At 45.6% G+C, this 25,000-nt stretch overlaps 2 protein-coding genes across 2 annotated transcripts in view; both read left to right on the top strand.

The window, feature by feature from the left end:
* st6galnac2 (ST6 (alpha-N-acetyl-neuraminyl-2,3-beta-galactosyl-1,3)-N-acetylgalactosaminide alpha-2,6-sialyltransferase 2) overlaps window positions 1–1,588 on the top strand; it is a gene marked incomplete at both ends in the record, with an annotated part of 7,346 nt that extends 5,758 nt beyond the window's left edge. The window contains 3 exons of the mRNA XM_080010060.1: window positions 95–198; window positions 849–951; window positions 1,406–1,588. Coding sequence (XP_079866186.1) covers window positions 95–198; window positions 849–951; window positions 1,406–1,588 — 390 coding nt within the window. The remainder of the gene's footprint in view (window positions 1–94; window positions 199–848; window positions 952–1,405) is intronic.
* Window positions 1,589–9,385: 7,797 nt separating this feature from the next.
* The window catches only part of LOC307237068 (CASK interacting protein 2), a gene marked incomplete at its 5' end in the record, with an annotated part of 63,265 nt that continues 47,650 nt past the window's right edge, over window positions 9,386–25,000 (top strand). The window contains 1 exon segment of the mRNA XM_080009686.1: window positions 9,386–9,479. Within this exon segment, the coding sequence (XP_079865812.1) occupies window positions 9,386–9,479 (94 nt within the window).

Consider the following 25,000-nt stretch of genomic DNA (forward strand, 5'->3'; position numbering starts at 1 on the left):
TTTAAAAAATTATTATTATTTTTTTTTTTTGCTCCTTCGATCAAGCCGGGGTGTTCCCGTGCGTTGAACTCTCTTGATGTCAATTTATTTGCAGGACACTCGATACATCTTCATTCCATCGGGCATCAGAGACTATGTCATGATGGCCTCCGCCATTGAGGGCCGCACTGTACCAACAGGTGATGACATTGGGGACAGGTGAGTTTTGGGTCCATCATGCAAGCTTTACATGGTTAAACAGATTAATTTGAGCCTGCACTGGTGGCGAATGAACATGAATCGGACAATGCGCGCTTTATGTTGAAAACTCTGAGATACACATGCAGAGTACCGCCTCCCACACGCTTTACCCCTGCAATGCCAAGAAAGGCCTGTACATGGCGACACATCACCGGTAAAGTTTCTGATGGATGGCTTTTTGAGATAAGACTGTAATCATAGTCTGTCTCTTCATTCTTGCCTCTTGCCTCTATTTGCCATTGTTGTTGATTCGGGCTGTGATCCTTTCAACAGACCCTCAAAGTATTTTGGGACGAAACGGCCTGGCGACTTCAAGATGCTCCACCCAGATTTCATTTCTTACGTGACTCGAAGGTGAGGCCCCGTGCTGTGGCTGGAACGGGTTGTGATTGTCTTGGGCTTTGTTGGCTGACCGTTTTATGCTCTTTGCATGGGTCAATATTTGCACACAGAGGTCACTGTGGTTAAGAAATTTCTGCCTTGGGATACAAGGTGTTCGAAACTCCCTCGCGGAGATAAATGGACGCGATTATTTCTTCTTTGTTGTCCATGCTGCAATAACTTTTTTGGGCGTTTTTTACGCATTGTTCTCACCCCCCTGCACCCAGTTTCCTGGATTCTCCACTGCGGACCTACGGTAAAACCAGTCACCTGTACATGCCCAGCACTGGAGCTCTCATGCTGCTGACCGCACTGCACACCTGTGACCAGGTCAGCAGCCACACATACCAGACCCCTGCAGCTAGGTACATCCTTGTTGAATATTAGTATTCCATCCATCCATCCATTCATTTTCTCTACTTCTGAAGTTGGCCGTCACACTGGGCCGGATCATCTCAGCTGGGTAATGCCAACGGTGTGTGTGTCCTTTAGCCACCAGTCATTGTGTCCAGTGACCTTCCCTGTTAACTGCCATTAACCCCCTCCAGTGTCGCCAGGCAGATTGAGCCTATTCTAAAGTTATCAAAGCTCCCCTGTCCGCTCACGCCCGGGCCCGCTCGGCGGACGTGACCCATCGTCCGTTGTTGTATTTTTAGGACGCGTCATCTGCGCTCACGCGCCTGTGTACGCACAGGGCCGCGAAAGGCTGCGGCGCCGGAGCTTGTCCGGCGCTCGCGGGACGACGTGAAGCTCTTGTGACGCGAGCGTCCCTGCCGCCCCTCAGGTGTCTGCTTACGGCTTCATCACGAGGAACTACGCCGACTTCTCCGACCACTACTACGACGCGGCCAGGAGGCCCCTGAGGTTCTTCGCCAACCACGACATGAGGATGGAGAACTGGCTGTGGGAGGCGCTGGACGACAAAAAGGTCCTGCGCTTGTACAAGAGGAATGCGACGAGCGAGTAGAGACTATTTTATTTTTACAGGAATTTATTATTTCTTTTGTTCGTGTGTCCTCTCCCGAATCGAGTGACATTTTCTCGCCAATCACTGGGTCTCTAAATTTTAATTGTGGACAATTGTAGGTATGACGACGATCTACGGCCCTTTTTGAAGGGGCATTTGGGGTTTTGTGCGGAGTCCTTTGTCATTTACGGCCACGCGCCGAACATTAAAGGCTTCTGGCCCACGTAAAAGCCAAGTTCAGGTGCTGTCGGGCGTCTGTTTGTGGCGCTCGGAGGCTCTTTGATCGTGTGCCCTCTCTCTCTCTGAAGGCAGGTGCACAAAGAAACTACCACAGGTCTCTCTGTCTCTCTGTCTCTCTGTCTCTCTCTCTCTGAAGCCCCATTCACATAAAAAAAAAAAGAAGTGGACTGAGGACACAATGGAAGCATCCACCTCCAAATCCATTCACAACCCCCTCCGACCCTTTTGTTTGTGAGATCTGACTTTGACTTTTTTGGTCCTTTTGTCCACTGCTTATCCAAGGAGGGGCCCACGGCGGCGGCCGCACCAAAAGAACTTAACAGCAAATGGCAGCGAGGCCGGCTTTGAACTCTTATTATAACACTGTGCGTGGGCGCAGAGCTGCTGCCAGTCGACCAGAGGCTGAACCAGGGCTTCCCAACCCCCCCACCCTAAAAAAAAAAACATTCAAAGTGATCCGCCACACCGTGGTGTGGGGCGTAAAAGTAAGCTGCGTGAAATACATTTTTAACCTGGCTGTCAAAAAGTGAAAATCTCACAGAGGTGAAGAAACGCACCTTCATTGCCAAGGACGTGTTTGTGGAAAAACATGAAAGATTTTCTTTTTTCCTTTTTCTTTTAAATATATATAAATATATCAAGCTTAAATGTAGAACAGACAGAGATTGTAGAAACAAACAGAAAAAAAATAATAATAGTTCGCCGCTTCCTATTCATCGATTTATTTGTTTATTATTATTTTTTTTCTTCACACTTCTCCACGGAGCCCGAGGGGGCCGCGGACCCAGTTCGGGAACCCCCAGGAACCCCGATTCCACCTTAAATAAATAACTCCGAAGTAACGCGCAGGCTCGCACGCCCGTAGCGGGACGGCGGGGGGGACGGCGGGGGGGCGGCGCAGTGGGAGGGACGGACCCGCATTAGCGGAGTGTCTGGCGGAGCGCGGCGGCCGCGTAGTGGTGGATGGAAGTCCCGGCGAGGTGGAGGAGCGACCCGGTAAGAGCTGTTCCCACCGGAGCGACAACGTCCCGCGCATCGCGGTGATCCGAGCGTGCGTGTTTGTTTCGGGGCCGGAGCAGCGCCGGGCTTTCAGCCCGAAGGAGGCGACGCAAACTCCGGCTGAGTTGGGAATATCGTCCCGGTGCGAGAGGCTCGGGCTGGCACTGCCGCCGCCGCCGCCGCCGCCGCCACCGCTGCGGCTCCGGGAGTCAGGGCTTCGGGGCTGTTCGGAGGGGAAATGCCACTTCTTCGGATACTTCAGAGAAGTTGAGATACGCTGCCGAGGTGAGTGCGACGCGGATGATCAACCACAACGCGGGGGCACGGCGCTGAAGCGGGGTTTTGTAGACTTTGGGTCCGAAGGTCGCTCTGAAGTGACAGTTTGCTCCGGGTCTCCTTCTCCCTCCCGTTAGCATTATGCTAACCCCTCGGCTAACACTCTTTAAAGGGTGCTCCTAAGTGCGGGGGAAAAGTGTACTTTAAGTGTGTTATCAGGAGGTATACTTGCTTTATTTACTGTACTATCTTGTGTTTTCGTCATGGATGAAGTTAAAGTGGAACCACTCCGGGCTCCGCTGTGTTTGGAGGTGTTGAAATGTACCCAGATAAACTTTTAACACACTTTATTATGCAAAAAAAATATATATATGCTTTCAGTGTGGAAAAACGTACTCTTTTTACTGAGGCTGTCTTAGCATTATCTTTCTTTCATAAACCTGTCCGCCGTTATCTATGTTACAAAAGCGCCCCCCCCCCCCCCAAAAAAAAATAACCCAGTGTCCCATCCTTGTGATGTGAAAGTATCCACCGCACAGATTTCTGTTTGCTGTCTGTTTGAGATTTATTGTAAACTACATAAATTATCCACCCTCTGTTCATCTAATTAGACCAGAATTCCAACCCTCGGGCGGATTTAAAATGTGGACTCTTGTAATCACAGTGACTTTCTGTTGTTTTTTTTGGGGTGGTGGTGGGGGGGGGGTTTATCCGACCCGAATCCTTAGACATTAAATCAGACCAGACCAGGCAAGGTTCATCTTTGGGACTGTGCTGCAAAAATAAACGTAACATTTCTTATCAGAATCAGCGTCTGTTTCCTCGGCCAAGTACATTCCCATGTACAGTACGAGGCATTTGCAGGCAATTACCACACACACAAAAAAAGCTTGTGTACAGAATCTGCATGACATATTGGTGCGAAGGGTACATTTAATGAATATGATATGGCAGGGGCTGAGTGCCAGTATGGTTGCAAGTATTGGCCGTGGGTGTAAATTTAAATATAGATGTGATGTATACATGGATCAATAGACATGTGTAAAGGTTGAATAAATATGTATACAATAACACAGGCATGGATCCCAAAGGGTGAGTACGTCCAAATTATTACAGTGGCTAAAGTCTAAGTTGTTCCTATACCATTACAATATATTGCACAGTTATACATTGCGAGTGTTCTTGACATCAATGCAATTACCGTGAAGAGGCGAGTTCCAGGGCTGAGGGGAAAACGAATGGGGATGTGATCACTGTTATCGCGACTGACAGCCCTGCTACACCCCGCTGCCTGGTTATGTAACCAAACAAGTTGTTTCGACTTGAAAACAGGGCCACAAGCCACAGAGGATCCATCTTTAAGCCCAATGGCTGATCTGTATGTGTGTCTGCTGAACTTTTCCCCAAACAGTGTTGCTGTTTATGTAGCAACAGCGCATGATCTAGCTGGCATGAGGATGCTGTTATCATTGGAGTCATGGATCAACTCAAAAAAGTGGTTCGGTTTGTTCACCCTATATTTGTAGGTGTTCTCAACTTTTAATTGACACCTTAAGTTGTCAATTTTAAGTTAACAAACCCCTTTTCTTGTTACTTCTTTTAATATTGTCTATTTCTTATCTATCTATCTATCTATCTATCTATCTATCTATCTATCTTATCTATCTTATCTATCTATCTATCTAGTTTAAACCGATCAGCAAAAACATTAAAAGCGCTGACAGGTGAAGTGAATAACATTACTCTGCTCGTTCCTATGGCACCTGTCAAGAGGTGGGATATATTAGGCAGCAAGTGAACAGTCAGTTCTCATAGTTGATGTGTTGGAAGCAAGAAAAATGGGCAAGCGTAAGGATCTGAGCCACTTTGACAAGGATTAAATTGTGACGGCTAGACGACTGGGTCAGAGCATCTCCAAAACGGCAGGTCTTGTGAGGTGTTCCCCGGTATGCAGTGCTTAGTGTCTACCAAAATTGGTCCAAGGAAGGACAAGCGGTGAACCGGTGACACGGTCATGAGCGCCCAAGGCTCATTAATGCACGTGGGGAGCGAACTCTAGTCCGTCTTGTCCGATCCCACAGAAGAGCTACCGTAGCACAAGTTTCTGAAAAAGTTAATGCTGGTTATGATAGAAAGGTGTCAGAACACACAGTGCATCACAGCTTGCTGCGTATGGAGCTGTGTATCCGCAGACCGGTCAGAGTGTCCGTGTTGACCCCTGTCCACCGCTGAAAGCACCTACAATGGGCACGTGAGCGTCAGAACTGGACCATGGAGCAATGGAAGAAGGAGGCCTGGTCTGATGAATCATGTTTTCTCCTACATCATGTGCATGGTCGGGGTTAGGGTCCGATCCGATGGAGCATCTGTGGGATGTGCTGCAACAACAAGCCTGATCCATGGGGGACCCACCTCAGCTGCCAGGACTTAAAGGATCTGCTGCTCACGTCTTGGTGCCAGATACCACAGGACACCTTCAGAGGTCTTTTGGAGTCCATGCCTCCACGGGTCAGAGCTGTTTTGGCGGCAAGAGGGGGAGCTACACAATATTAGTGTTTATTAGTGGTGGTTTTAAGTGTGTGTGTATGTGTGTGTGTGCGCGCACATAAGATTTAACATGCCATTTCATTCGTTTATTTAAGACCAATGGCAAGTTTGTTGCTTCTGTATCTCTTAAGTTTTGATCAGCCACTGGAGTGGAAGAGTTTAAGTAGCCTGGCCTGAATGTGGATATGAATTCAGAACCCGGTCAAAGCGAGCGTAGAAAATCTATCCTTCAGCCCCGGGGCACCTGGAAACGACAGCAAATCACGTGTTGGAACGGCAGTGGAAGTCCCTTTCATATTTTCACGGCACAGCAGGGCAGCAATTGGATGTCTCACAGGCTTTTCTGTCTTAAAGTTCTGGCAAGGAGGAACGCTTCTGACATTTTCAGTTTGAGAAAAGTTTCTATGTATAGACCTGTATCAAAGTCACAAATCTCGACGGCCAGGCACGCACACATTCAAAGGCCAATGTGGCCCTCGCTCCCTGCAGCTCTAGCCTTCAGCGATTTTAAAACCCAGAGAGGAAACGGAAGAGATTTTGTGTCGGAACATGAAAGAGGGATCCTCTTTCCGGGACAACTAGGAGAGATGTAAGATAAAAAAAAATGGGTAGACGTAGACTTTATATGTGACAATACAAACGGCGAAGCACGCACAAAAAAAAACCCCGAAAACTTTTGGGGCTTTTGAATACCAGGAGCACTAAATGCGGCTGTCACAAGACTTTGACTTAGTTTGTTGACGGCACATGGCACAGCCGCCGACTGCCCTGTGACTGTGTGTTTCTATGTGTGTGCTTGTAAATATATCTGGCGGTCTTTTGCTGCGAATGCACCGATACCACTTCTTTGGGTTCAAGTACTTGTCAAGCTAGTACTAGCTATTTAATCGTAAACGTCACGCCCAGGGGGTCGAGCAACCCCCACCCACACCTCCGCCTCACAGGCTGGGTCACAATTGATCCCTACCCTCACTTAAAATAGACATTTCTTTCTTAACCCGATGATATATTTAAGGGGGCGGTTGGGTGTCAATCTGTTTTGGTGCTGTTGTTACTGCTGTAAGACGTCTGTCGGGGAAAAACATGCATCATTCAGTGTTGAATACATTTCTCAAATGTGAAAGTGGGCCAAGGGGGTGGGGATGTTGCTGCCATCATCATCATCAGCCCCTTCTAAGTTTTATATTGAGGCTTCCATTAAACGTTCCGCAGCTTCTAAGCTGTCAGTTTCCCCCGCGTGTCCTCATGTGCTCTAAAAGATCATGTGGTGTTTAATAAATGAAAATAATAGTTGTCCCGCTCTGTGGCCTACTAACTTGGTAGAAACTTTCAATAGCGTTGAATACAAAGCAACGTTAAAGGGAGAGCAAATAATGAATTGGAGACCTTATGCTTAGGCCTCAGTCACTGTGTTATAAGCCATCATTCACAGTGAGGTACCGGGCAGTACGTGAAATCCGGGATGGATTTGATAAAAAGCCATATTTAGGGACAAAATAATAAAGAACTCGGAGCTACAGGGGATTTTTTTTTTTTAATTTTTTTTTTTTTAATTCAAAACCTATAATTCTCATCCACAGTAACTTCATAACACAGGTAGTAGTTGACAGGTGAAGGGATGGGTACTGACAGTTGGTGTCAGACGTCCACGTCTCAGTCGTGTTTTCCTTCTTTCCTTCCTTTCCTTCCTTCCTTCCTTCCTTCCTTCCTGCCCTCTAGTACCGTCCCACGTCATGAGGAGGTGTAGCGAGGGGGAGTGCACGTTGCCGCCATCACTCTCAAACAACAACCTTTGTTCCCATTGTCTCAGTGTTGCAAACCTTACAGCTCGTGGCTTTGTCTGTCAAATCTGAAATAATCTCACCATGAATCAGTAATTATGGTGCTCTCTTTCTTCTCTAGATGTTCCTTCTTTTTTTCTTTTTTTGTGTCTGAGACCGAGATGTTCAAGTGTAAAGAGACGGAAAGTGCAGCTGCAGTGTGGGCTACAGACTGTAATAAACTAATCTTTAACCCCATTCAAACAAGATTAGTTCAACAGAGGACTGTGCTGTAATACAATCTTTGGGCTGTATTCTCTAGTCGGGACGTCGCACGAGATTATAATTTCTATAAAAAGTGAAACTGGTTCAGTGAGTTTTTATTTTTATTTTTTTATTTGTACAGGTTTGTGCCCGTTTAAAGTTATGCGTCCTGTTTATAATCCCTTAGAGCACAGTAATTCACAATTTTAACGAGTTTTCAACTTTGGATCCTGAGTGACTACCAAATATTCAGCATTCTATTCTAGGTGGTTGAGAAGCGCACATCATGAATAAACTCACAGAATTATGACCCGAGACCTCCATTGATCTGCACACCAAGTGAGTAGGAGACGATGCGTTCAGTTAACAGGCATATTTGTCATTTAATCCGGATATTTTATTCTTGCGTTGCTTGGTGAGCTGCTGCTTCAAGTAGCCGAAGGAGTTCAAAGGACAACCTCTGTGTTTTTCCAAACTGCATCCCTCGGGTTTATCTGTTGGTGTGAATGTGAGTCACCGATGAAGTAAGCCTACATGGCTGCAAATTCAATCTGCAACACCCACCCCTTCCCCCACCCGCCATTAGTATCATATATATATAACAGTGTTTTATTGTCAATTTACTCAAATCCATTTGAATTAGTCTTTCTCCTTATCGCCGCACAAACATGCACATAACAACACATACACGCTTAGTGCTCCATTCATCTTCATTGCATTGTAGAGGTATCGCAGAGGGTCACCCACGCAGGGCCATTTGGTTGAAGTTTAGATTTTATTTTTTTCAATGCTGAATCTGAAATCTGTATGTAGGAAGTTGAAACCGGAGAATCGTATTTAGACCCATTTCTGAGGTAGATTACGGTTTACACAATTAACCGATAAATGACAGCCTTTTTTTTTCTTTGAGAAATATGACGATAAACTTTGTGAAATTATATTAAAATGTTGAAATTTATTCAATTAGATTGGGAGTCGATTGAAGAATACCATAATGCTTTTGCTAATTTGGTTCCTGGTCGCGCTTCGGCTGTAGTCATGGCATCCCTGTTTAACCAAAGATTCAATATTTGCATTCAGTTAAGAGGGGAAAACATGACGTTTTGTTTCAGTGTAATTCGTATGTGGATTCAGAAATCCCACTATAATACGTTCACTGTTTTTCACCATCCTCAGGTTCTGCTGGGCTGTCTTACCAGTCTTCCCAGAGTTCCCTGACCACAGCCACCCTGCAGCAGCCCCCTGTCCCGTCAACAGTAGCTACGCTCGCCTTCAATTACACCCCTGCCGCCCCCGCCACACACACACACACACACACACACACACACACACACACACACACACACACACACACACACACACACACACACACACCAGCACCACCAGCAGCCTCTGCAAATCACATCTCTCCCAAACACAGACTGAGAAGAAGCAGTAAAATAGTTTTTCCATCTCCCGCACGGCTTGGCTCGGGCCTTTCTGCCACTGCGGCGCCGACCAGGAAACTACCCCGGGATTAAACCCTTTATCTCCAAGTCCGCCGCGCTTCCTCCTCCCCAAACCACCCGTCGTCCCGCGGCGGTCGCCCCGGGGTCCCTGCCTGGGTCGCGCCGGTGTCTCCAGGGCCCCGGCATGTTGCTCTGAAGCGGGCCGGCGGTGGGACTCTCGACGCCGGGCTCAGCTCAGCTCGTCGGCTCAGCGCGGCGGGACCATGGGGAAGGAGCAGGACCTTCTGCAGGCTGTGAAGAGTGGGGACTTGATCGCCACGCAGAAACTCCTCTCCAAGCTCAAAGCCAACAGAAACAGTGAGTACAACCAGCCCGCAGTTGCTACTCTGCAGAAATGCGTCGGTTAATTTGTTTAGCACTCTTAACTATCGCATGTATTTCGATGGCACTTAATTGTCCTTGCATCTTTAGCAGAGAAGATTTGAGGCACAAGTTCAGCATTTGTACAAAGTTCGGAAAGGTGGTGCTATGGTGTTATCTGGTCTTGACTGTTGCAACCCATAAATGCTCAGCTTTGCAGCAAATTTATAGCAAAACCTGCAATGCAATTTGCAATTTTTCTGTTACAAAAATAAGAAAATCCATTTGCTTGCATTGGGGTCTTGGGATATTATGGAGGTTGTTTGAATTTGCATTAATTACTGAGGTCGCATTTTCCTGGGGGGACTGATCATCACTTGAATCGGCTCACAGAAGTTAGAAAAATGTGCATTGCATTTATTAAGAAACACAGACATTTGTAAGTCTGTGAAGGCCTAATTAGCATGTTTAAACAAGTGTGTTTGCTGAGAAGGTTTTAACACCTCTGATGATGCCACACCTGTCATATCCACCGAACCGTCTCTGAATGTGTGACTCCTTAAAGTTTGACGCCAGCGATTTCCAAAGAGCAAGGTGTTGATTCAGCTGAAATCGTGAGATCCCAGTTCCGTCTATATTGCGTCTCCGCTGCACCTTGATGAATACTTAAACCCCCCCCCGCCTAGACAGGGCCAATTTTTGTCTTCGGCGAGGAGGGAAGAAAACAAGGTCAAATTCCAAATCCTCCTTTATTGGATTTAGCTGCAAACACGGTTTCTGGAAGCGGAGTATGTGAGGCCGATCCTGGCGCTGAGTGATTAGGTATGTTTGTCCGGAGAATGAGGCCGCTGTGCTGCCACTTCAGCTGGGACTGAAGTGTTGTTCTTCAGGAGGTTTTAGGGGATAGGATTGCTCCAGAAGACACTGAACCCCAGCTAAAGCTTAAAGGGAAACCTATCCCTGGGGATTACCCAACCCCTTCTGAACAGCTCCAGCTGACTCTCTACCATGATGGTGCTTTTAACGTGTGTCGCTATGCTTGGTCCTCGACGTTTATATTACATTGGAGTGACACGAGCTGGGGTCCTCAGCGTACATTTTTAAAAGACGGCTGTTTTTTCTGAGAGAGATCATGGATCATCAGGTGCGCTGGCCGTTTATGCCGTTGTGTTCATTTCGGGGTGAAACCGACTCAGATTTCCCTCCATTGTACCGCCCTTGCTGAAAATGAACGCTGTGATATCTGGGTCAGCCTGGCAGAGTCACCGTCTGATCTGATCTGAAGTCCTAGACCGTGAGAGATGGCGTCAGGAGAGTTTTCAAGGATTCAAAGGATAGGTTTCCCATCTCAACTAAGGCCTTTTATTTATTTATTTGTTTGTTTATTTATTTATTTATTTATTTATCTATTTATCTATCTATTTATTTATTTATTTTTAAATGTTCGTTCCCACCATTGTTCTGAGCACGTAGTTGAACAATTAATATTAAGGAATGTATTGCTGCAGCTTCTCACCGTTTTTGAATGCAGGCCAACAGTGTTTTTTTGTTTTTTTTCTTTTCCATCCTTATGCTGTCATCAAAGTCTTGGCTTATTTGTATACTCCGGCAGCACCATTAAAGGTTAACAGTTCAAATCATCACCAAACTATACACTCTGAAAAATTAGGAAAATATCATATATTTTTTTACATATTGCCCAGCCATACTTCATGCTGTGTGTGTGTGTGTGTGTGTGTGTGTGTGTGTGTGTGTGTGTGTGTGTGTGTGTGTGTGTGTGTGTGTGTGTGTGTGTGTGTGTGTGTGTGTGTGTGTGTGTGTGTGTGTGTGTGTGTGTGTGTGTGTGTGTGCGTGCGACACAGGAAATGTGACCCAGGATCCCTGCATTTGACCTTAAGTTACCTTAAGGACAATGGCCTCCACCTCCCAGGTTTTGTCACATATTTTTCAGTGTTTTGAAAGAAGACAAACAAGATGGTGACTCAGGTGCTTTTTTAGATATCAAATCCTCCTGTCGTCATCCACATCGACAATGGGTCTTATCTCAAATTACCATCCTCGTGTTTACCACTCCTGTATACCTCCATTCTCTGGGTGATTGCGTTGGATCGTTTGCCCACTGGCGCTGATGGCCCAAACAAAACTAAACATGCACAGAGGTTCACACACCATCTCGCCTCAATGAAAGCATTTTGTTAGCTTGTGTGTAAATCACAGAAATTGCAGTAGACCTATTTTGGAATTTGAGTGGGTATTCAGTGCTGCAGGATTAGAATAGAATATCTCTTTGTTATCATTGTACAAATAGTGTAGTGGCCAGGGACCAACTCCAGCTCTTTTGCCAGTGCCTTGGTCAGTGGCACCGACAGGAGTACTAACCCTAACATACAGTATGTCTTTTGATGGTGGGAGGAAATGGGAGCACCCGTAGGAAAACCCACACAAACACGGGGAGAGCATGCAAACTTCACACACACCCTTCTGTGTGTGGTTGATAGTGCACAATGGTCGTCTACAACATCTAAATGTACAGTAACTACAACATATTTCTACTCTGTTATCTACACTGCATTATGGATGAACCAATTGCTAATACTACTGTAACTTAATACTGCCTATTTGAGTTGCAGTGCAATCTTTGTGAGGTTGTTCTGGCTAACGAGTAATTTAATGTGAATATGGAAGCTAGGGACCATATCATGTAGATGGCCAAAGTAGGAGGGTTGGGGGTGTGCAGGTCTTATCACTAATCACGTACTCACATTGAACTATCCTTCAGCCTTGGACTCTACAGACAGCCTACATCCAATATCGCTGGTGCTTGTACTCTCTAGGGAAAAGGCCCTGTACGGTGTTGGGGTGGAGGACAAGATCAGCAGAACTGCCAGTTTGGAGGTGTTCCTTTCTATTGGAGTGGATAGGATCCCTTCATCCCTATGGAGAACCAGAGCTGTTGCAAAAATAGGGACAAAGGCGGTGTAGGATTGTGATACGTCCACCATCACAAGTGTAAACAGTAGATAGGGTTGAATAAGTAGGGAAGAGATTGAAGTGTCACTGATAAGGATGTTAACAATTAAGCGACTAATTAATAACAAGATAAAAAGAATTGAATAGATTACAATTTTGTCTTATCTATTAAGAACTGAACAATCTGCAGTCTTGTTGCAATTTTTTATCAACGGGCGTCTTTGAGGGGCACAGGGCATTTCGGGGAAAAATAATACCCAGACAGAAAGTAGTAATACTCACTGGAAAGACAGGGGGTAGTCGAGAAAATAAATGCCCAGTGGAGTAAGAAGTAGTAGTAGAGGTAGATGGAGGCTTCATGAAGAACGACAAACGGCAAACGTGGCTGCGCGGTAGACGGGAACGGTCTAACGGCACTTTCTGAACGGGGGAGGAGGGGGGAAAAAAAAGAGGGGAGACATACCACAGCAAAACAGCACAAGCGATGTGTTGCTATGGTGATGGCTCCAATAAAATATATGTATATACGATTTTGTGTCTTTTATTATATATAAGAATTTTAGTAAAGTTTAGTCATTTTATTCAATGGTGGTCACTTACTCCTCGGGCTCTTCCTTGGTGCACCCGAAAGACATGAACTTGAACTTTTCTGCCGGGTGGAATCGCGCGCTTTTTCGATGTGCAGTTGGTTTCCGAGCGCTGCTTTGCGGCTTCCAAATGCCTCTACGGGGTTCAGTCAAGAGCGACTGACTGAAGAATCGGCGTACAGTTTCATTTCATTGTCTTGTGTTAGCCACCAGCTGCAGTATGTGTTGCGGCGTTGCTATGTTGTTAGGCTGAACACTGCTACAGAAACGAACACTTCCCGCCGCCACCGCTAGCTGCATCGTCACTGAAAGCAAAGTTGCTGCAGACTGCGGCTCTTGCAACCAAAAGCAAATGTGAAAATTGAAATATATCACTGTATGACTAATATTACAATGAATTGCGATGTATTGAACCGTGATTGACCTGTCGCATTGATTATTGCCAGTACAGAGTCGTATTAATGCTGGACAGGTTGACAGGTTTGCTGTGTCAGTCTGTGTGGTGGGAGGTGGGTACTGAAGATCTCGGCACCCCCCCCCCACCCATCCTACCCAATTTATCACCTTATACGTTACATGAGGGACGACGGCTATTGTTCCGGGCGACACCGCTCCGCTGAAAGGGTCGATGAAACAATCACAACTGCCCCTCCCCTCCCTTCTGCTGTCAGATTGCCTCCCGGGTTAATAGTAAACAAAACCACTCTGCCTCCGCTCCTAGGAGAGGTATTGTTTTTTTTATTTTTGGTGGCGGTATTACAGGATTAATTTGACACATTTCACTTTTTATTTATATTTTTTTTATTTTGAGAAACTCCAAGCACATTTGCACCTGAATCATGTTGATGGTCAAAAGCTTTAAATTGATTTTTTTTTTTTTTTTTAGTTTAGTTTAAAAAAAAGAAACAAAAAAAAAACAGTCACAGAAAAAGTTTGGGTCTCTTTGATGGGGAAAAAAAAAAATCAGAAAAAAAATCACTTTCAATCCACTGAGTTGCTCGCACACACACACACACACACACACACACACACACACACACACACACACACACACACTCACTCCCTTACCCAAAAATGCAAAGAGCACCCAGATGGTGCAACGGCCAGATTAAAAGGAATTACAAGAGTGCTGCAGGTCCACCGTCCTTCCTTTCCTTTTTTCTGATATGCTGGCATTCTGCTCCCAAAAAAGTCATTCATGGTCCGTGGCCCACTGTCACTGCTGTTAACGGGGATTACATGAACCTCCATCTCCATGGTTACCAGGATGTTACCGCAGGATGTTGGGCTGTAGTCAGGGACAGACTTTGACCTCTTACTGTACACACAGATGTTTACCATAATAGATCTTGGAGGCCATTGAGAGTCATCGGTTTACACTGAGAATGTATATCCAAGGAGTAATCCCAGTAATCTGAGTAATAACATTTTGATGGCGACGACCTTGAAAATCTTTAAATCTATGAAGAAAACTCTAGGTTTCTAAAATCTCTCTACAATCCTATCCTAATCCTACCTAGGGTGGGCCAGTTCTATTTGATTAGAGGATAAAAGTATCTTTTAATCTGACCCTTATTTTCAATCATTGGGAGTCCACTTGAGTGATTGGCATCAGATTATTATTATTTTTTTAATGGATCCACTATTAAGAGAATAGCTTCAGCCGAATGCCATGCACCAAGCTGCAATGTGCGGTACAATGGGGCAATTTCACAGTCGGAGTGAAAAACGTCTATTGAAATAACTCCTGTTTGGGACTAATGGACTCAGACTGTTAGGAGAAGCGTCTGAACACCTTTCATTGTGACGCAGCGCTCCAACTGATTGAACAGAAGACAAGGAGCGAAAGCGAAGGGCAGCAGGGAGAAGAGGGACAAGATGGTGGTGCAATACCGCAAGACTATGCCCTGTCAGCTTAGTTCATATCCATTTGTATTATCAAAATTCTTAACTTCAAAAAAATACATGGATACCAAATTCCCTCCAAATGATCCAACCACATGTCATCAAAATTCACGATGAGAGAGCGATGGAAGTGCTCATGTCCCTTTTTTTTTTTTTTCATTGTGACCGCTTCAACTCGCCGGCCAAAACCCCCCCTAAGCCCCAGCCCAATCCGAAAATACAAAGTTATAAATTGAGCCAAATGATATCTTGGCTAAGATATCCGGTTTGATCTGGTATTTCTTTAATCGGACACATTACGTTATTATCCCTGCTGTTCGTTTTGTTTTATTTCTCAAACGATAGACGAGGATTCATGAGGGAGTTTCAGCCGGAAGTGCTTCGCAATGAGACTTTCCTACGCAGCCCTAACTCAACTTCAAAAGAGGCGCTAGTCCTTTTTGCGTCCGTACATATTAATCACGGGCAACGGACAGAGCGCTCCCCTTCTCAATCTGTATAGGACATTACCATCTGTCTTTCTTTTTCCCCGAGTGCGCCGCACGGGGCATCACCATTGACCAGGGGGAGTGATGTTTGTTGTTGAGGCCTCATCAATGTCCCATTATCCGAGCGTTGTAAAACTGTCGTTCCTCTCTGAAAGGCAGGCCTCCGCAGAGGAAAAAGCCTCCACCAACAAAAACCTTGATCGGTATGGGGGTGTCTGTCATTGGAGGGGGGGGGCGGGCGGGGGGGAGCAGCTGTAGGCCTCCGAGAGCCCCGGGGATGGGCCCGCCCCAGCCTGCCGGGGTTGTCTGGGCCGGCTTGATTCGAGTCTTATCCCGCGGCTCATGTTTTTATTCATGAGTGTTAGGTTCGAACTCAGCCCCGCCCGATTGTCCCCCGGATACTTTTATGCTATTGTAATTCTTCTTTGCGGAGGGTTGGCGCAGGTTGTTTGGTGTAGACAAAAAGATGCTGGCAAGATCAGGGGTGTTCAATCTGGAAAACGCGCATTATTTTATTAGCTGGAAATACTATATATTTGTTATTTGTATGTGATTATAACACGTATTTGAGCGAGTTGCCGCATACAGCCCTTTGAAAAAGGTTACATATAAACCACTAATTAAGCTGCTTATTAGCCAGCATCGCATATCATTAAAATAAATTAATGAATTGATTTTGAGTACAAAATGACAAATTATTCTTTAAAAAAAATATATCTTATGGCTTTTTCTTCACAAGCTGTAAAGAAGCTGGCTATTTTGTGTTACAGCCAATTTATTTGTCAAAGCTGTATGTGCTGTCGGGGTGGAATTGCAGAGGATTAGATGTCTACATGACAACAAGTTGATCACTCTTACATACATTGTCATCCAAACCTTTGGGGCCGTTCCTCACTCCCGCCACTTTTTCGCTTTATTTTCAGACGGGGCCCCCGTTTCAGGGAAAAGTGCCAAAACATTTTAGACACTGTGAAATTCTGTCTCCTTGCTCGAGCCACCGGTGTTTACCTGTCAGTTCTCGTATTTGTGTGTTAAATGTTTAATTGGTCCGCTAAGCAGACGGGTCCCGCATGCCCTTTAAAGGAGGTCAGTAGTACGTTTGGAAAAGCGGAGAGGAGAGGGAGAAAAACAAAGTTTCCGTGTGGGAATGGGGCCCCTCAGCACCTCTGGTTGTCAGGGTTTTTGTTTTTTTTCCTGTCACTGATGCAACCAGAAAGCTGAAGGCCTCAGCTGGAAGTAAGGACTGAATAGGGTTTATAAAATAAAAATAAAAATGAAAAACGTACAGGAAAACACGCTTTGACCTGGGTCTGGTGCAATAAGTCATGTGACAATTCCATGACAAATACGATATCGTCATGGCATTGACATCATGGTCCGTGTTTCCCACCAGCTCTCTGCGGACACTAAAAGTGAATGAATTATTCAGCTCAGAAGTCTTGCAGGCGTTCTCTTAGCGACCTCGACAGTGTTTTAATTTGCCTTTTGGAAAACAGCCTCAATAAAGTGGTTTGCCCCAATAAACTCGCTCTCTCGTGTAGCCGTTGACTCTCATCTAATTTCAAACAGTGAGTTTTAATGTAATTAGAAGTTTCTCCAGAAAATAACCCGCCCGGGAAGCACACCAAAGGCAATGGTGCAATAGACTGCTTAATTGGCCTTGCCTTCGCATAGATGCCTGGATTAAAATAGATCTGGTTTTAGGCTATATTTTTCTGTGGTGTGGAATGCGGTGTGTGTTGCCGAGTAGCGGGGGGGTGGGGTGGGGTTCGTCGGCGGTATTATGATTTTTGCATTATGTAATGTTCCTGGGCCACTCCCCTCCCCCCTACCCCCACAAGTCTTCCAGCTAGTCTCTTTGTACATATCTCAATGTTAGAAGTCGCATGAGTGAACAACCTCTATAAGTGGATATGAAAGAGGCAACCATAAAATGAATTTTTTATTTTTTTATTTTTATTTTTTTTAATCTTGTTTAGTTTATGATCAAGCCAACATTTGCAAAGCAGGTTCCCCAGGCTGTCAAAGGGCAAAGTAATTTTTTACGCAGAACATTCATTTTGTGCCTTTCAGAGCGAGGCACTACTTGAATTTGATGTCCGTTGATATTGTGAAAGACATTTGTATGAAATACAGAGACTGTCGTTGCTTTCTCCGTCTTCGTGCCGGTGAGATAGCCAGAGTGAGGGAAATGTAGGAAGAGCAGGAAGAAACGACTTTACTGAGAGACTACAGCGTTTCTCCTCGGATGGAGTTGTCGCAGCGGAGGTAGAATTTTGGGGGAGGAAAAAATAAAAAATAAAATAAAAAAGATTGTGCGCGTGCGACGATGTTGCTTTAAGTGAATCCTTTCCAAATAATGTGCATGAGTGCGATGTAAGCAATTTCTTAACTCCAAAGTAAAAAAATAAATAAATACAATAAAAAGGAAGAAGAGAGCAGGCGGGCGAGAGGGATCTGTGAGTTGCCTTTGAGACTGACAAGCTTTCGCGGTGGCCCCCGCGCATAGTAAGACCCGCCCCCAGGAATAACAATCAGTGCACGTGGAATACCCGCCATCTTTAGGAACACTTTTTTACATCAATCAATCCTTCACATCAGTCAACGTTGTCGATTTCACAGATATTCGTTTCCTCGCGCGTTCCAATCAAAGGATTGCGCTTGCCGCAACGTCGCTGTGCGGTGCTTCCGCGGAGTCGCAGGACCGTTTTCCGTCCGGCGGACGATGATCCTGGATCCGTGATGAGCGCTGCTCGCTTCGTTGTTGACGGCTACCCGGTGCTTGTTTGGTTCTCAAAAGATAAGACGGAGGGCCCCCTCCTCTCCTCTCGTAAAAAAATAATAATAATTAAAACAAAAATAGAAACGCATTCAGCTGCGGCGGTCATATTTCAGCAGTGGCAGTAGGTGCGCGGAGGGGAAACACTGGAGTATTGTTACTTCATTTTGATTCCTTGCCAGCTGCCACGCAAGTTATGCAAATTAAACATGCGCCTCTCACACTGGAAAATGGTCTCAATGCAGCTCGCTGAATGTAAGTAATTATTGGAGCTCACATGACTTTAATATCGTTCTTTTACTGTATGTTGGATATTCAGCTGGACTTCAAAACTGTACCTTTCAGAAAATGTCTCAGAGGAGAGTATACATACATACATACATACATACATACATACATACATACATACATGACTTACAAACATGTTTCTGTAGATAAGTCATGGGTATATGAGGGAGTAATACGACATGGGTAGGTTAATTGGTTACAGTCTCATATGTGAGAGAGTGAAAATGGGTTTTACAAGTTAAAACTACTTTTGAAAAATTCTAACGGATTCGGCTGATGGGACATTTTCGGGAAGGCTATTCCGGAGCCTTTGATGTGCTGCAGCCCCGCAGATGAATATAAGGAGCATAAAATATGAAATAAAACACCGTGACGCGTAATTCACAGCTGTGCCGACTGTGGGGGACTCGCTAAGTGTCAGGCGGTTACTCTGCCACCCCCTCCCCAAAAGAATCCCCAATACTGAATCCGTGCCAGCCATTGTCCAAGAAACGACACACCAACACCGGGTGCATTTGAATGCAGTGGAAAGAATACGAGCAGTGATGTCATGACTGTGGAATGGCAGGGCCTACAGCCATACCTTGGATCCCTTTCTCTGGTACTGGAATCTGACCCTATACACACACACACACACACACACACACACACACACACACACACACACGCGCACACGCACACGCACACGCACACGCACAAACACACAGCCTCTCTCAGTTCAAATGCAGTACATACTAAATTTTCCCGCAGTCGCTGAAAAGTTTTTAGGTTGATGAGAGAGAGAGGGGCAAGAATCCCTTTTTTGAGCTGGAGTCTTGCCAGCAGACTTTGCCAGCAGGTTTCTCTATTCCCTTTTTCCCCGGGAGTAGTAAGATGACTTCAAACGGAATAAGACTAAAGGGCAAAAAAGAAGAGGGTATTTTTATTTTTTTCCTTTTTTTTTTGTCATGGCGACGGGGGGAAAGTGGGACTGCAGATATGGAAATTGGAGATGAGGGGGGGAAAAAAAACAAAAAAAAAAAACGTGCGAAACGAAAGGGAGAGTAGTGAGGCTGTGATTACTTCTTCTACTTTTGTCTCTCTCTCTTGCTCTCTCTCTGTTGCAGTTCATATGTCACATCTCAGAATGCTGAGTTTTAATGAGTGGAGCCTTCATGCATAGGGCCTCGGTTGACCACACAGAAAAATTCTGGGATTCAAGATTCTGGAGCGGAAACTGTGGAAGGGTTGGATTTCTAGAGTTTATTTTCGGACCTGAACTCCATCTTGTGTTCAGAGTTAATCCAATGGTGGTATAGTGCTGGGCGGTATTGACAGAATCAAATATCCCAAATTTTCTACCTCAATATATATTATATACAATGTTTTGGGGATGACTGTTGGTGCTTTCATAAGATAATCACACAAAAGAAATGTTTGAGAAGCAGTCATTAGTAATGTGGATATCATGACTAAGCAGGTATAGGCATTGTTTAGAACAGCTAGAATGGTCTACGAAATAGACTTGCTGTCATACAGTATTAAAGAAAACCTTTAAATATATCACAATATTACTATAACTGAAATCCCAGATGATATTGTGAAACACAACGTCAATATTACCAGCCCGAGTGTATTATTTTGTTTTTCATTTCCAGAGATGGGTTGGTTACACTCATCCCGGGCTGCAGGTTAGGTCAACAACGCTCAAATTGAGTTGATGTGAGTCCCACGGAGTTCACTACAAAGACCAGAGTTTGCTGGGTACAGACGGGGGAGGCCGGTCACATGCCGCCGGCTCGTGTTAAGAGCGAGGGGAAGGGGTGGGGAATCCGGCCAGCCCCTAACTGGCCGGAGAGATCAAAGTTTAGCTGCGAGGAAATGTCCATTATGAACTAATGCCCAGGGGTGTGGAGGCCTTCCTTCTGTTTTGTGTGTACAATAAGTGTGGAGTGCACTGCGATTTATACTTCATGCAAAGAGAGGAAGTGCGCCTCAACGCACCGCCACACATGCGTTTTCCCCGTCCCAAAAACCTCTCGAAACGGGGAAACAATGCGGGCACATTATTTCGGACTTCGCGCTAGGAAAATGGGGCTCTCGTTAACGACTGGATGCCATAATGCGGATGTTTGCAGACCAGAGCGAAGGGGCGCCTGTGTTCCCGAACACATACGGCACTGCTGCGTGGTGTTTGGTCCAGAACGGTGAAGAGCAGGAACCTGCCGCTACACCGCTCACTGGTCGTCACTTCCCATTAGGTCCCGACCTGCAATCGGCCGCGTTCAGTTGCGCCATTTGTCTCCGGCGCCGCCTGTCCATGTCGTCCAGCCTGGAGTGGCACATGGGTCTGAAGGGGCCGGTTTAGCATTTATACAGGCTAGTGTGAAGGAAGCCCTGTTGGCGGCTTCCAGCTGCATCAACAGATACGGACTAACCTGCCTCTCTCTTTCAAGCTATCTTAAAACAAAAAAACAATCTCTCTCTCTCTCTCTCTCTCTATCTCTCCCTCTCTCCCTCCATCTTTGCTCATTAGGCTGTGTTGACCCTGCTCCCCCCGGCAAATAGCAACGTCAACACACTGCTAACCGCTTTGTGTATGGAAAGTAAACAAAACATCCCCCTTCAGTATTTTACACTTAGGAAGTTTTACATAACATTACGAGTGGCTGCAGATGCAAAGGGCGAGGGACAAATCAAAACACCCCTGCGTGTGATTGCGGTTTGTTCTCTGTCGGTACTTCAGAATCAAACGGTGTCTGGCCTCAGTGGTCACTTGGTGGTGTTCACAATGGAAATTAAACACTAAAAGCATTGTTTTCATCTTTTGTAAATTAGGAGTCGAATTTTACATCTACCTTTCAAACTCATTGAGCGTCCGGTATCGATTCATAAATGTGAATAATCGGCACAATTATACAGTTATCTATGACATTACTGTTTACCATCTATATCATCTTTGATAGACACACAGAGCCCACGCGCCCCGACCCTGTCACGCTCCTTTCAACTGCGGTTCCCAGCTGGGACCGGGACACAAAGCACGAGGGCCCTTCATTTGCCTGGCGCCCACTGACGTCAGCCGTCCCTTATAAGCATCAACAGGGAGACAACAGCACAACCTTATCTTGGCTTATTTGGGTTTATCTCGCTTTGCAACCTCCGCCCCCTCCGTCCTCCCTCCAGACGTGGCTGCCAGGAAGAGATTGGCCTATGGACAAACAACAAGATTAAGGCACTTTGTTAGAGCAATTAGTACCTAAACATCTGTTTTTGTTGTTGTTGTTGTTGTTGTTGTTTTTTATTAGTCAAGCCATTTACAGGCGCTACTGCTAGTTTGCAACTGCAATCTTTAAATTAAACAAATGGGCCCTCATTTTCTCGAAACAGTTGGATTTTGTGACATCATTGGGGTACATTCGGGTCAGAATGGTGCTTGTACACATGAAGCCCTGTGCATGTGGCTAGGCTGAATTTCATCATTGTAGTATCCATTAACTTATATTGTAATGCGTTATTTATTAATCAAATATAAGAATTAGAGATTCAAATTTAGCATTAATTATGCATTTCGCCTATTCTAGCCAAGATGAAAATGGGTTGGTATTGGTATATACACTCTATATTATATTGGTCAGACTTTTAAATATAATACCAAAAAATAGAGAAATCAATCATGTGGATCTGTTAAGGAAGCAGGCAAAAGCACTTATTGTTAAATTCACTAAGAACTGTAATATTGTGTCGATTACGCACATTTTGGTATTTTTTTGTATTTTTAGAGCTTATAGAGCTTATTGTGCATAATCACCGGGTGTCATGACATTTCACTGCATATATGTATGACCGTATGTATATGTATGTGACAAATAATCTCTTGGACTTGAACTTGAACTTGAATACATTCAGAAGATTTGGTCAATCCCAGCTGTAAGAAAAGACTGTAACTCCCGACTGGACCAACACATCTTTGCTGCCGATTCTGTGATTTCTGCGGCAGATCCAAATAAGGTCGCGCCACTCACAACAATACATTGCTTCGCAGACAGGAGGATGAAACCCTTTCGTATCGATGTTGCTTCTGCGGTTCGGACTTCCACCACCGGGGCTTAGCCGCCGACGCTTGGCACCGACGACCACTCCTCACGGCCCCCTCCAGCAGCTCTGGACCGAACGATAACTAAGCTACTGTAACCACACAGCAGCACCGCGGGGAGGTCGCCGGATAATCCCCCAAGATGAGGCGTAGGTCCCCGGCCGCCCAGACGCGACGTAGCATCTGTGTCTGCTGTGTGTAAGCTTGGTGTTAAACATGGATTAAACAGGCTTGCCCCTTAACTTGACCCTAAAAGAATAGGCGCAGCGCCGCGTGCTGACCAGATGAATGTCCACAAGGGCTACGGCTGAAGTGTAACCCATTTGACGTGTGGATAGGTTTTTATTGAATACAGTCTCAGTTTAGTAAGTTGTGTTTTTTTTTTTTTTTTCTTAAGAAATATTTAAACCGCTAATCAAGTTGCAACAAATGTGATTTTCTAATCGTGTAAATTGATTAGCAATAGATTATACTCAAGTTATAGATGGATTAATTGTGCTGTAAAAAAGGAGGTTTTCCTACTTTTTCACAGCACAGTTAATTAAACAGGCTTTTTCTCTCTTTTTCAGTCAGACATTAAAGATAAAAAATAGAACGCAGAAGGAAATGCTTCCTTTTTTTTTTTCTATTTTGGTTTTGGGCTCATCTATTGTTGGCGCTCTCCACTGGGGACACTGCGCAGTATGGCACAGATGAGCCGAAATTTTAAGCGAACGGAGCCAGCTTCGTGGGCTTATCTTTTCTTCTACTGCGTTTTCCTCGTGCAGCACAGATTGGTGTGCGGCGTGCGCCGACATTTTCCTTTTAACGTGAGTGCAGCCTTTCAAGTCGGTGTCGCGAACAAAAGCGGAAAAAGAGCCGACGAAACAACTTTCTGCCCGTCTAAATTAAAGGATCTCAGTCGGTGATTGAATCCTCCCGATGAACTCCCCCGCCGTTCGCCTGCAGGTACAATGTATTTCCATGAGGCTTTGTTTTCTCCACGCCCACCTCCAGTGCTCAGCATCCACCGAGCAAAGTCTGGTGGAGGCGGGGCTCGTGTACGCGGAGCCCTTGTACGCACTGTACACTATAATTAAAACACGTTCCCCGGTGCTTGTCGTGAAACAGCAGGAATACATTTCTCCTCTGCCGGCGCCAAGAAAAACTTCCTTTCCCACCCTCCCCGCCCCTTGGAGTCCTCCGTTCTCCTATCGTTGTGTTGTGTAAACTCGACACTTTTGAAATGCAACTGTGTACGCTAAATAGAAAGGAGCACCAGTGTGACATTGTAACTCTCATCAACTTCACTTTATTTGCACATATTTTGGAGCGACACACGTTATGTGGGTCAAAAATGGGGCAGCTACAGCAAGGCATCAATTAACGGTGAACACCGCCCCCACTCCAAATCCTCCAGCCTATCGTGTTCATGTGGCCGCACGTGTCTGAAACAAGGCGGTAAAGTTCAAGTGTGACGCTACGAGACGTCTCCTATTGGTTAGGAGGTGTTCATGCCGGGTAACTTAGAAGAATCTTCACTGATCACACGACGGGGGGTAGCCAGGAGCGGTGGGCAGCATTCAATGACGCGCCGGGGTCCTGGTTCGAAATGTCCATCGCAGATGATGATGTGCATGTTTTTAGTGGGGGTCCTTACTGATGTTAGACGGAGGAAACCCCATGTGAGCATGGGGAGAAAATGCAAACTCCACACAGAAAGGCCCCTAATTGGGAGATAAACCGCCAGAGCACGGTGCCAACAGCGCCCCAGGCGGCAATCGAACCCATGACCTTCTTGCTGTGAGGCAGCAGTGCAATGCACTGTGCCACATACGGTGGCATAAATGCCATTGAAGATGAAGTAGTTTGCCCAAGAGACTGGATTAAGAAATTTGTAGACAGTAGACTTTTGCGTTTCCTGTTTACATTTTTGCCCGATTATGACTCGGTAAGCACAACGGCGCTCTTTTGGACATCGACGAATGCTAGGCGCAGGTATGTCGCTGGGCACTCATTGACACATTCGCATAATAACCTCGGCAGATAATTTGGACGCGCGTGTGCGGAGGTGTAAAGTTCTGGCTCTTAAAATAGCTTTTTGGAAAAAGCCTTTGCGGCCATCCGTGTGAATGTGATATAGGAAAGTCGGCCCTGTAAGATGGGCTCCTGCCTCGGTGGGTTCTTAGCACTGATGCCTGGTCTGCTGCCGACAGGGGGTTGTTGGTCCTGGAGACGAAGGTTCATTCGCTCCTTCCCACCACTTGCCGATACCGACTGCCGCGTAGTCACGGATACGCTCGTGTGTCAGAATAACAACCGGCCGACTTCTGTCGGGGCCATGCTTACTGCGCACTGCCCGCTCTAGGATCAGACACATGTACACACATACTCACGAAAAGTATACAGTTCCATCACAACCAAATCCAATCAAGTGCTTATTATTA

Source organism: Zeus faber (genome assembly GCF_960531495.2).
Source record: "Zeus faber genome assembly, chromosome: 11".
Classification (NCBI taxonomy): domain Eukaryota; kingdom Metazoa; phylum Chordata; class Actinopteri; order Zeiformes; family Zeidae; genus Zeus; species Zeus faber.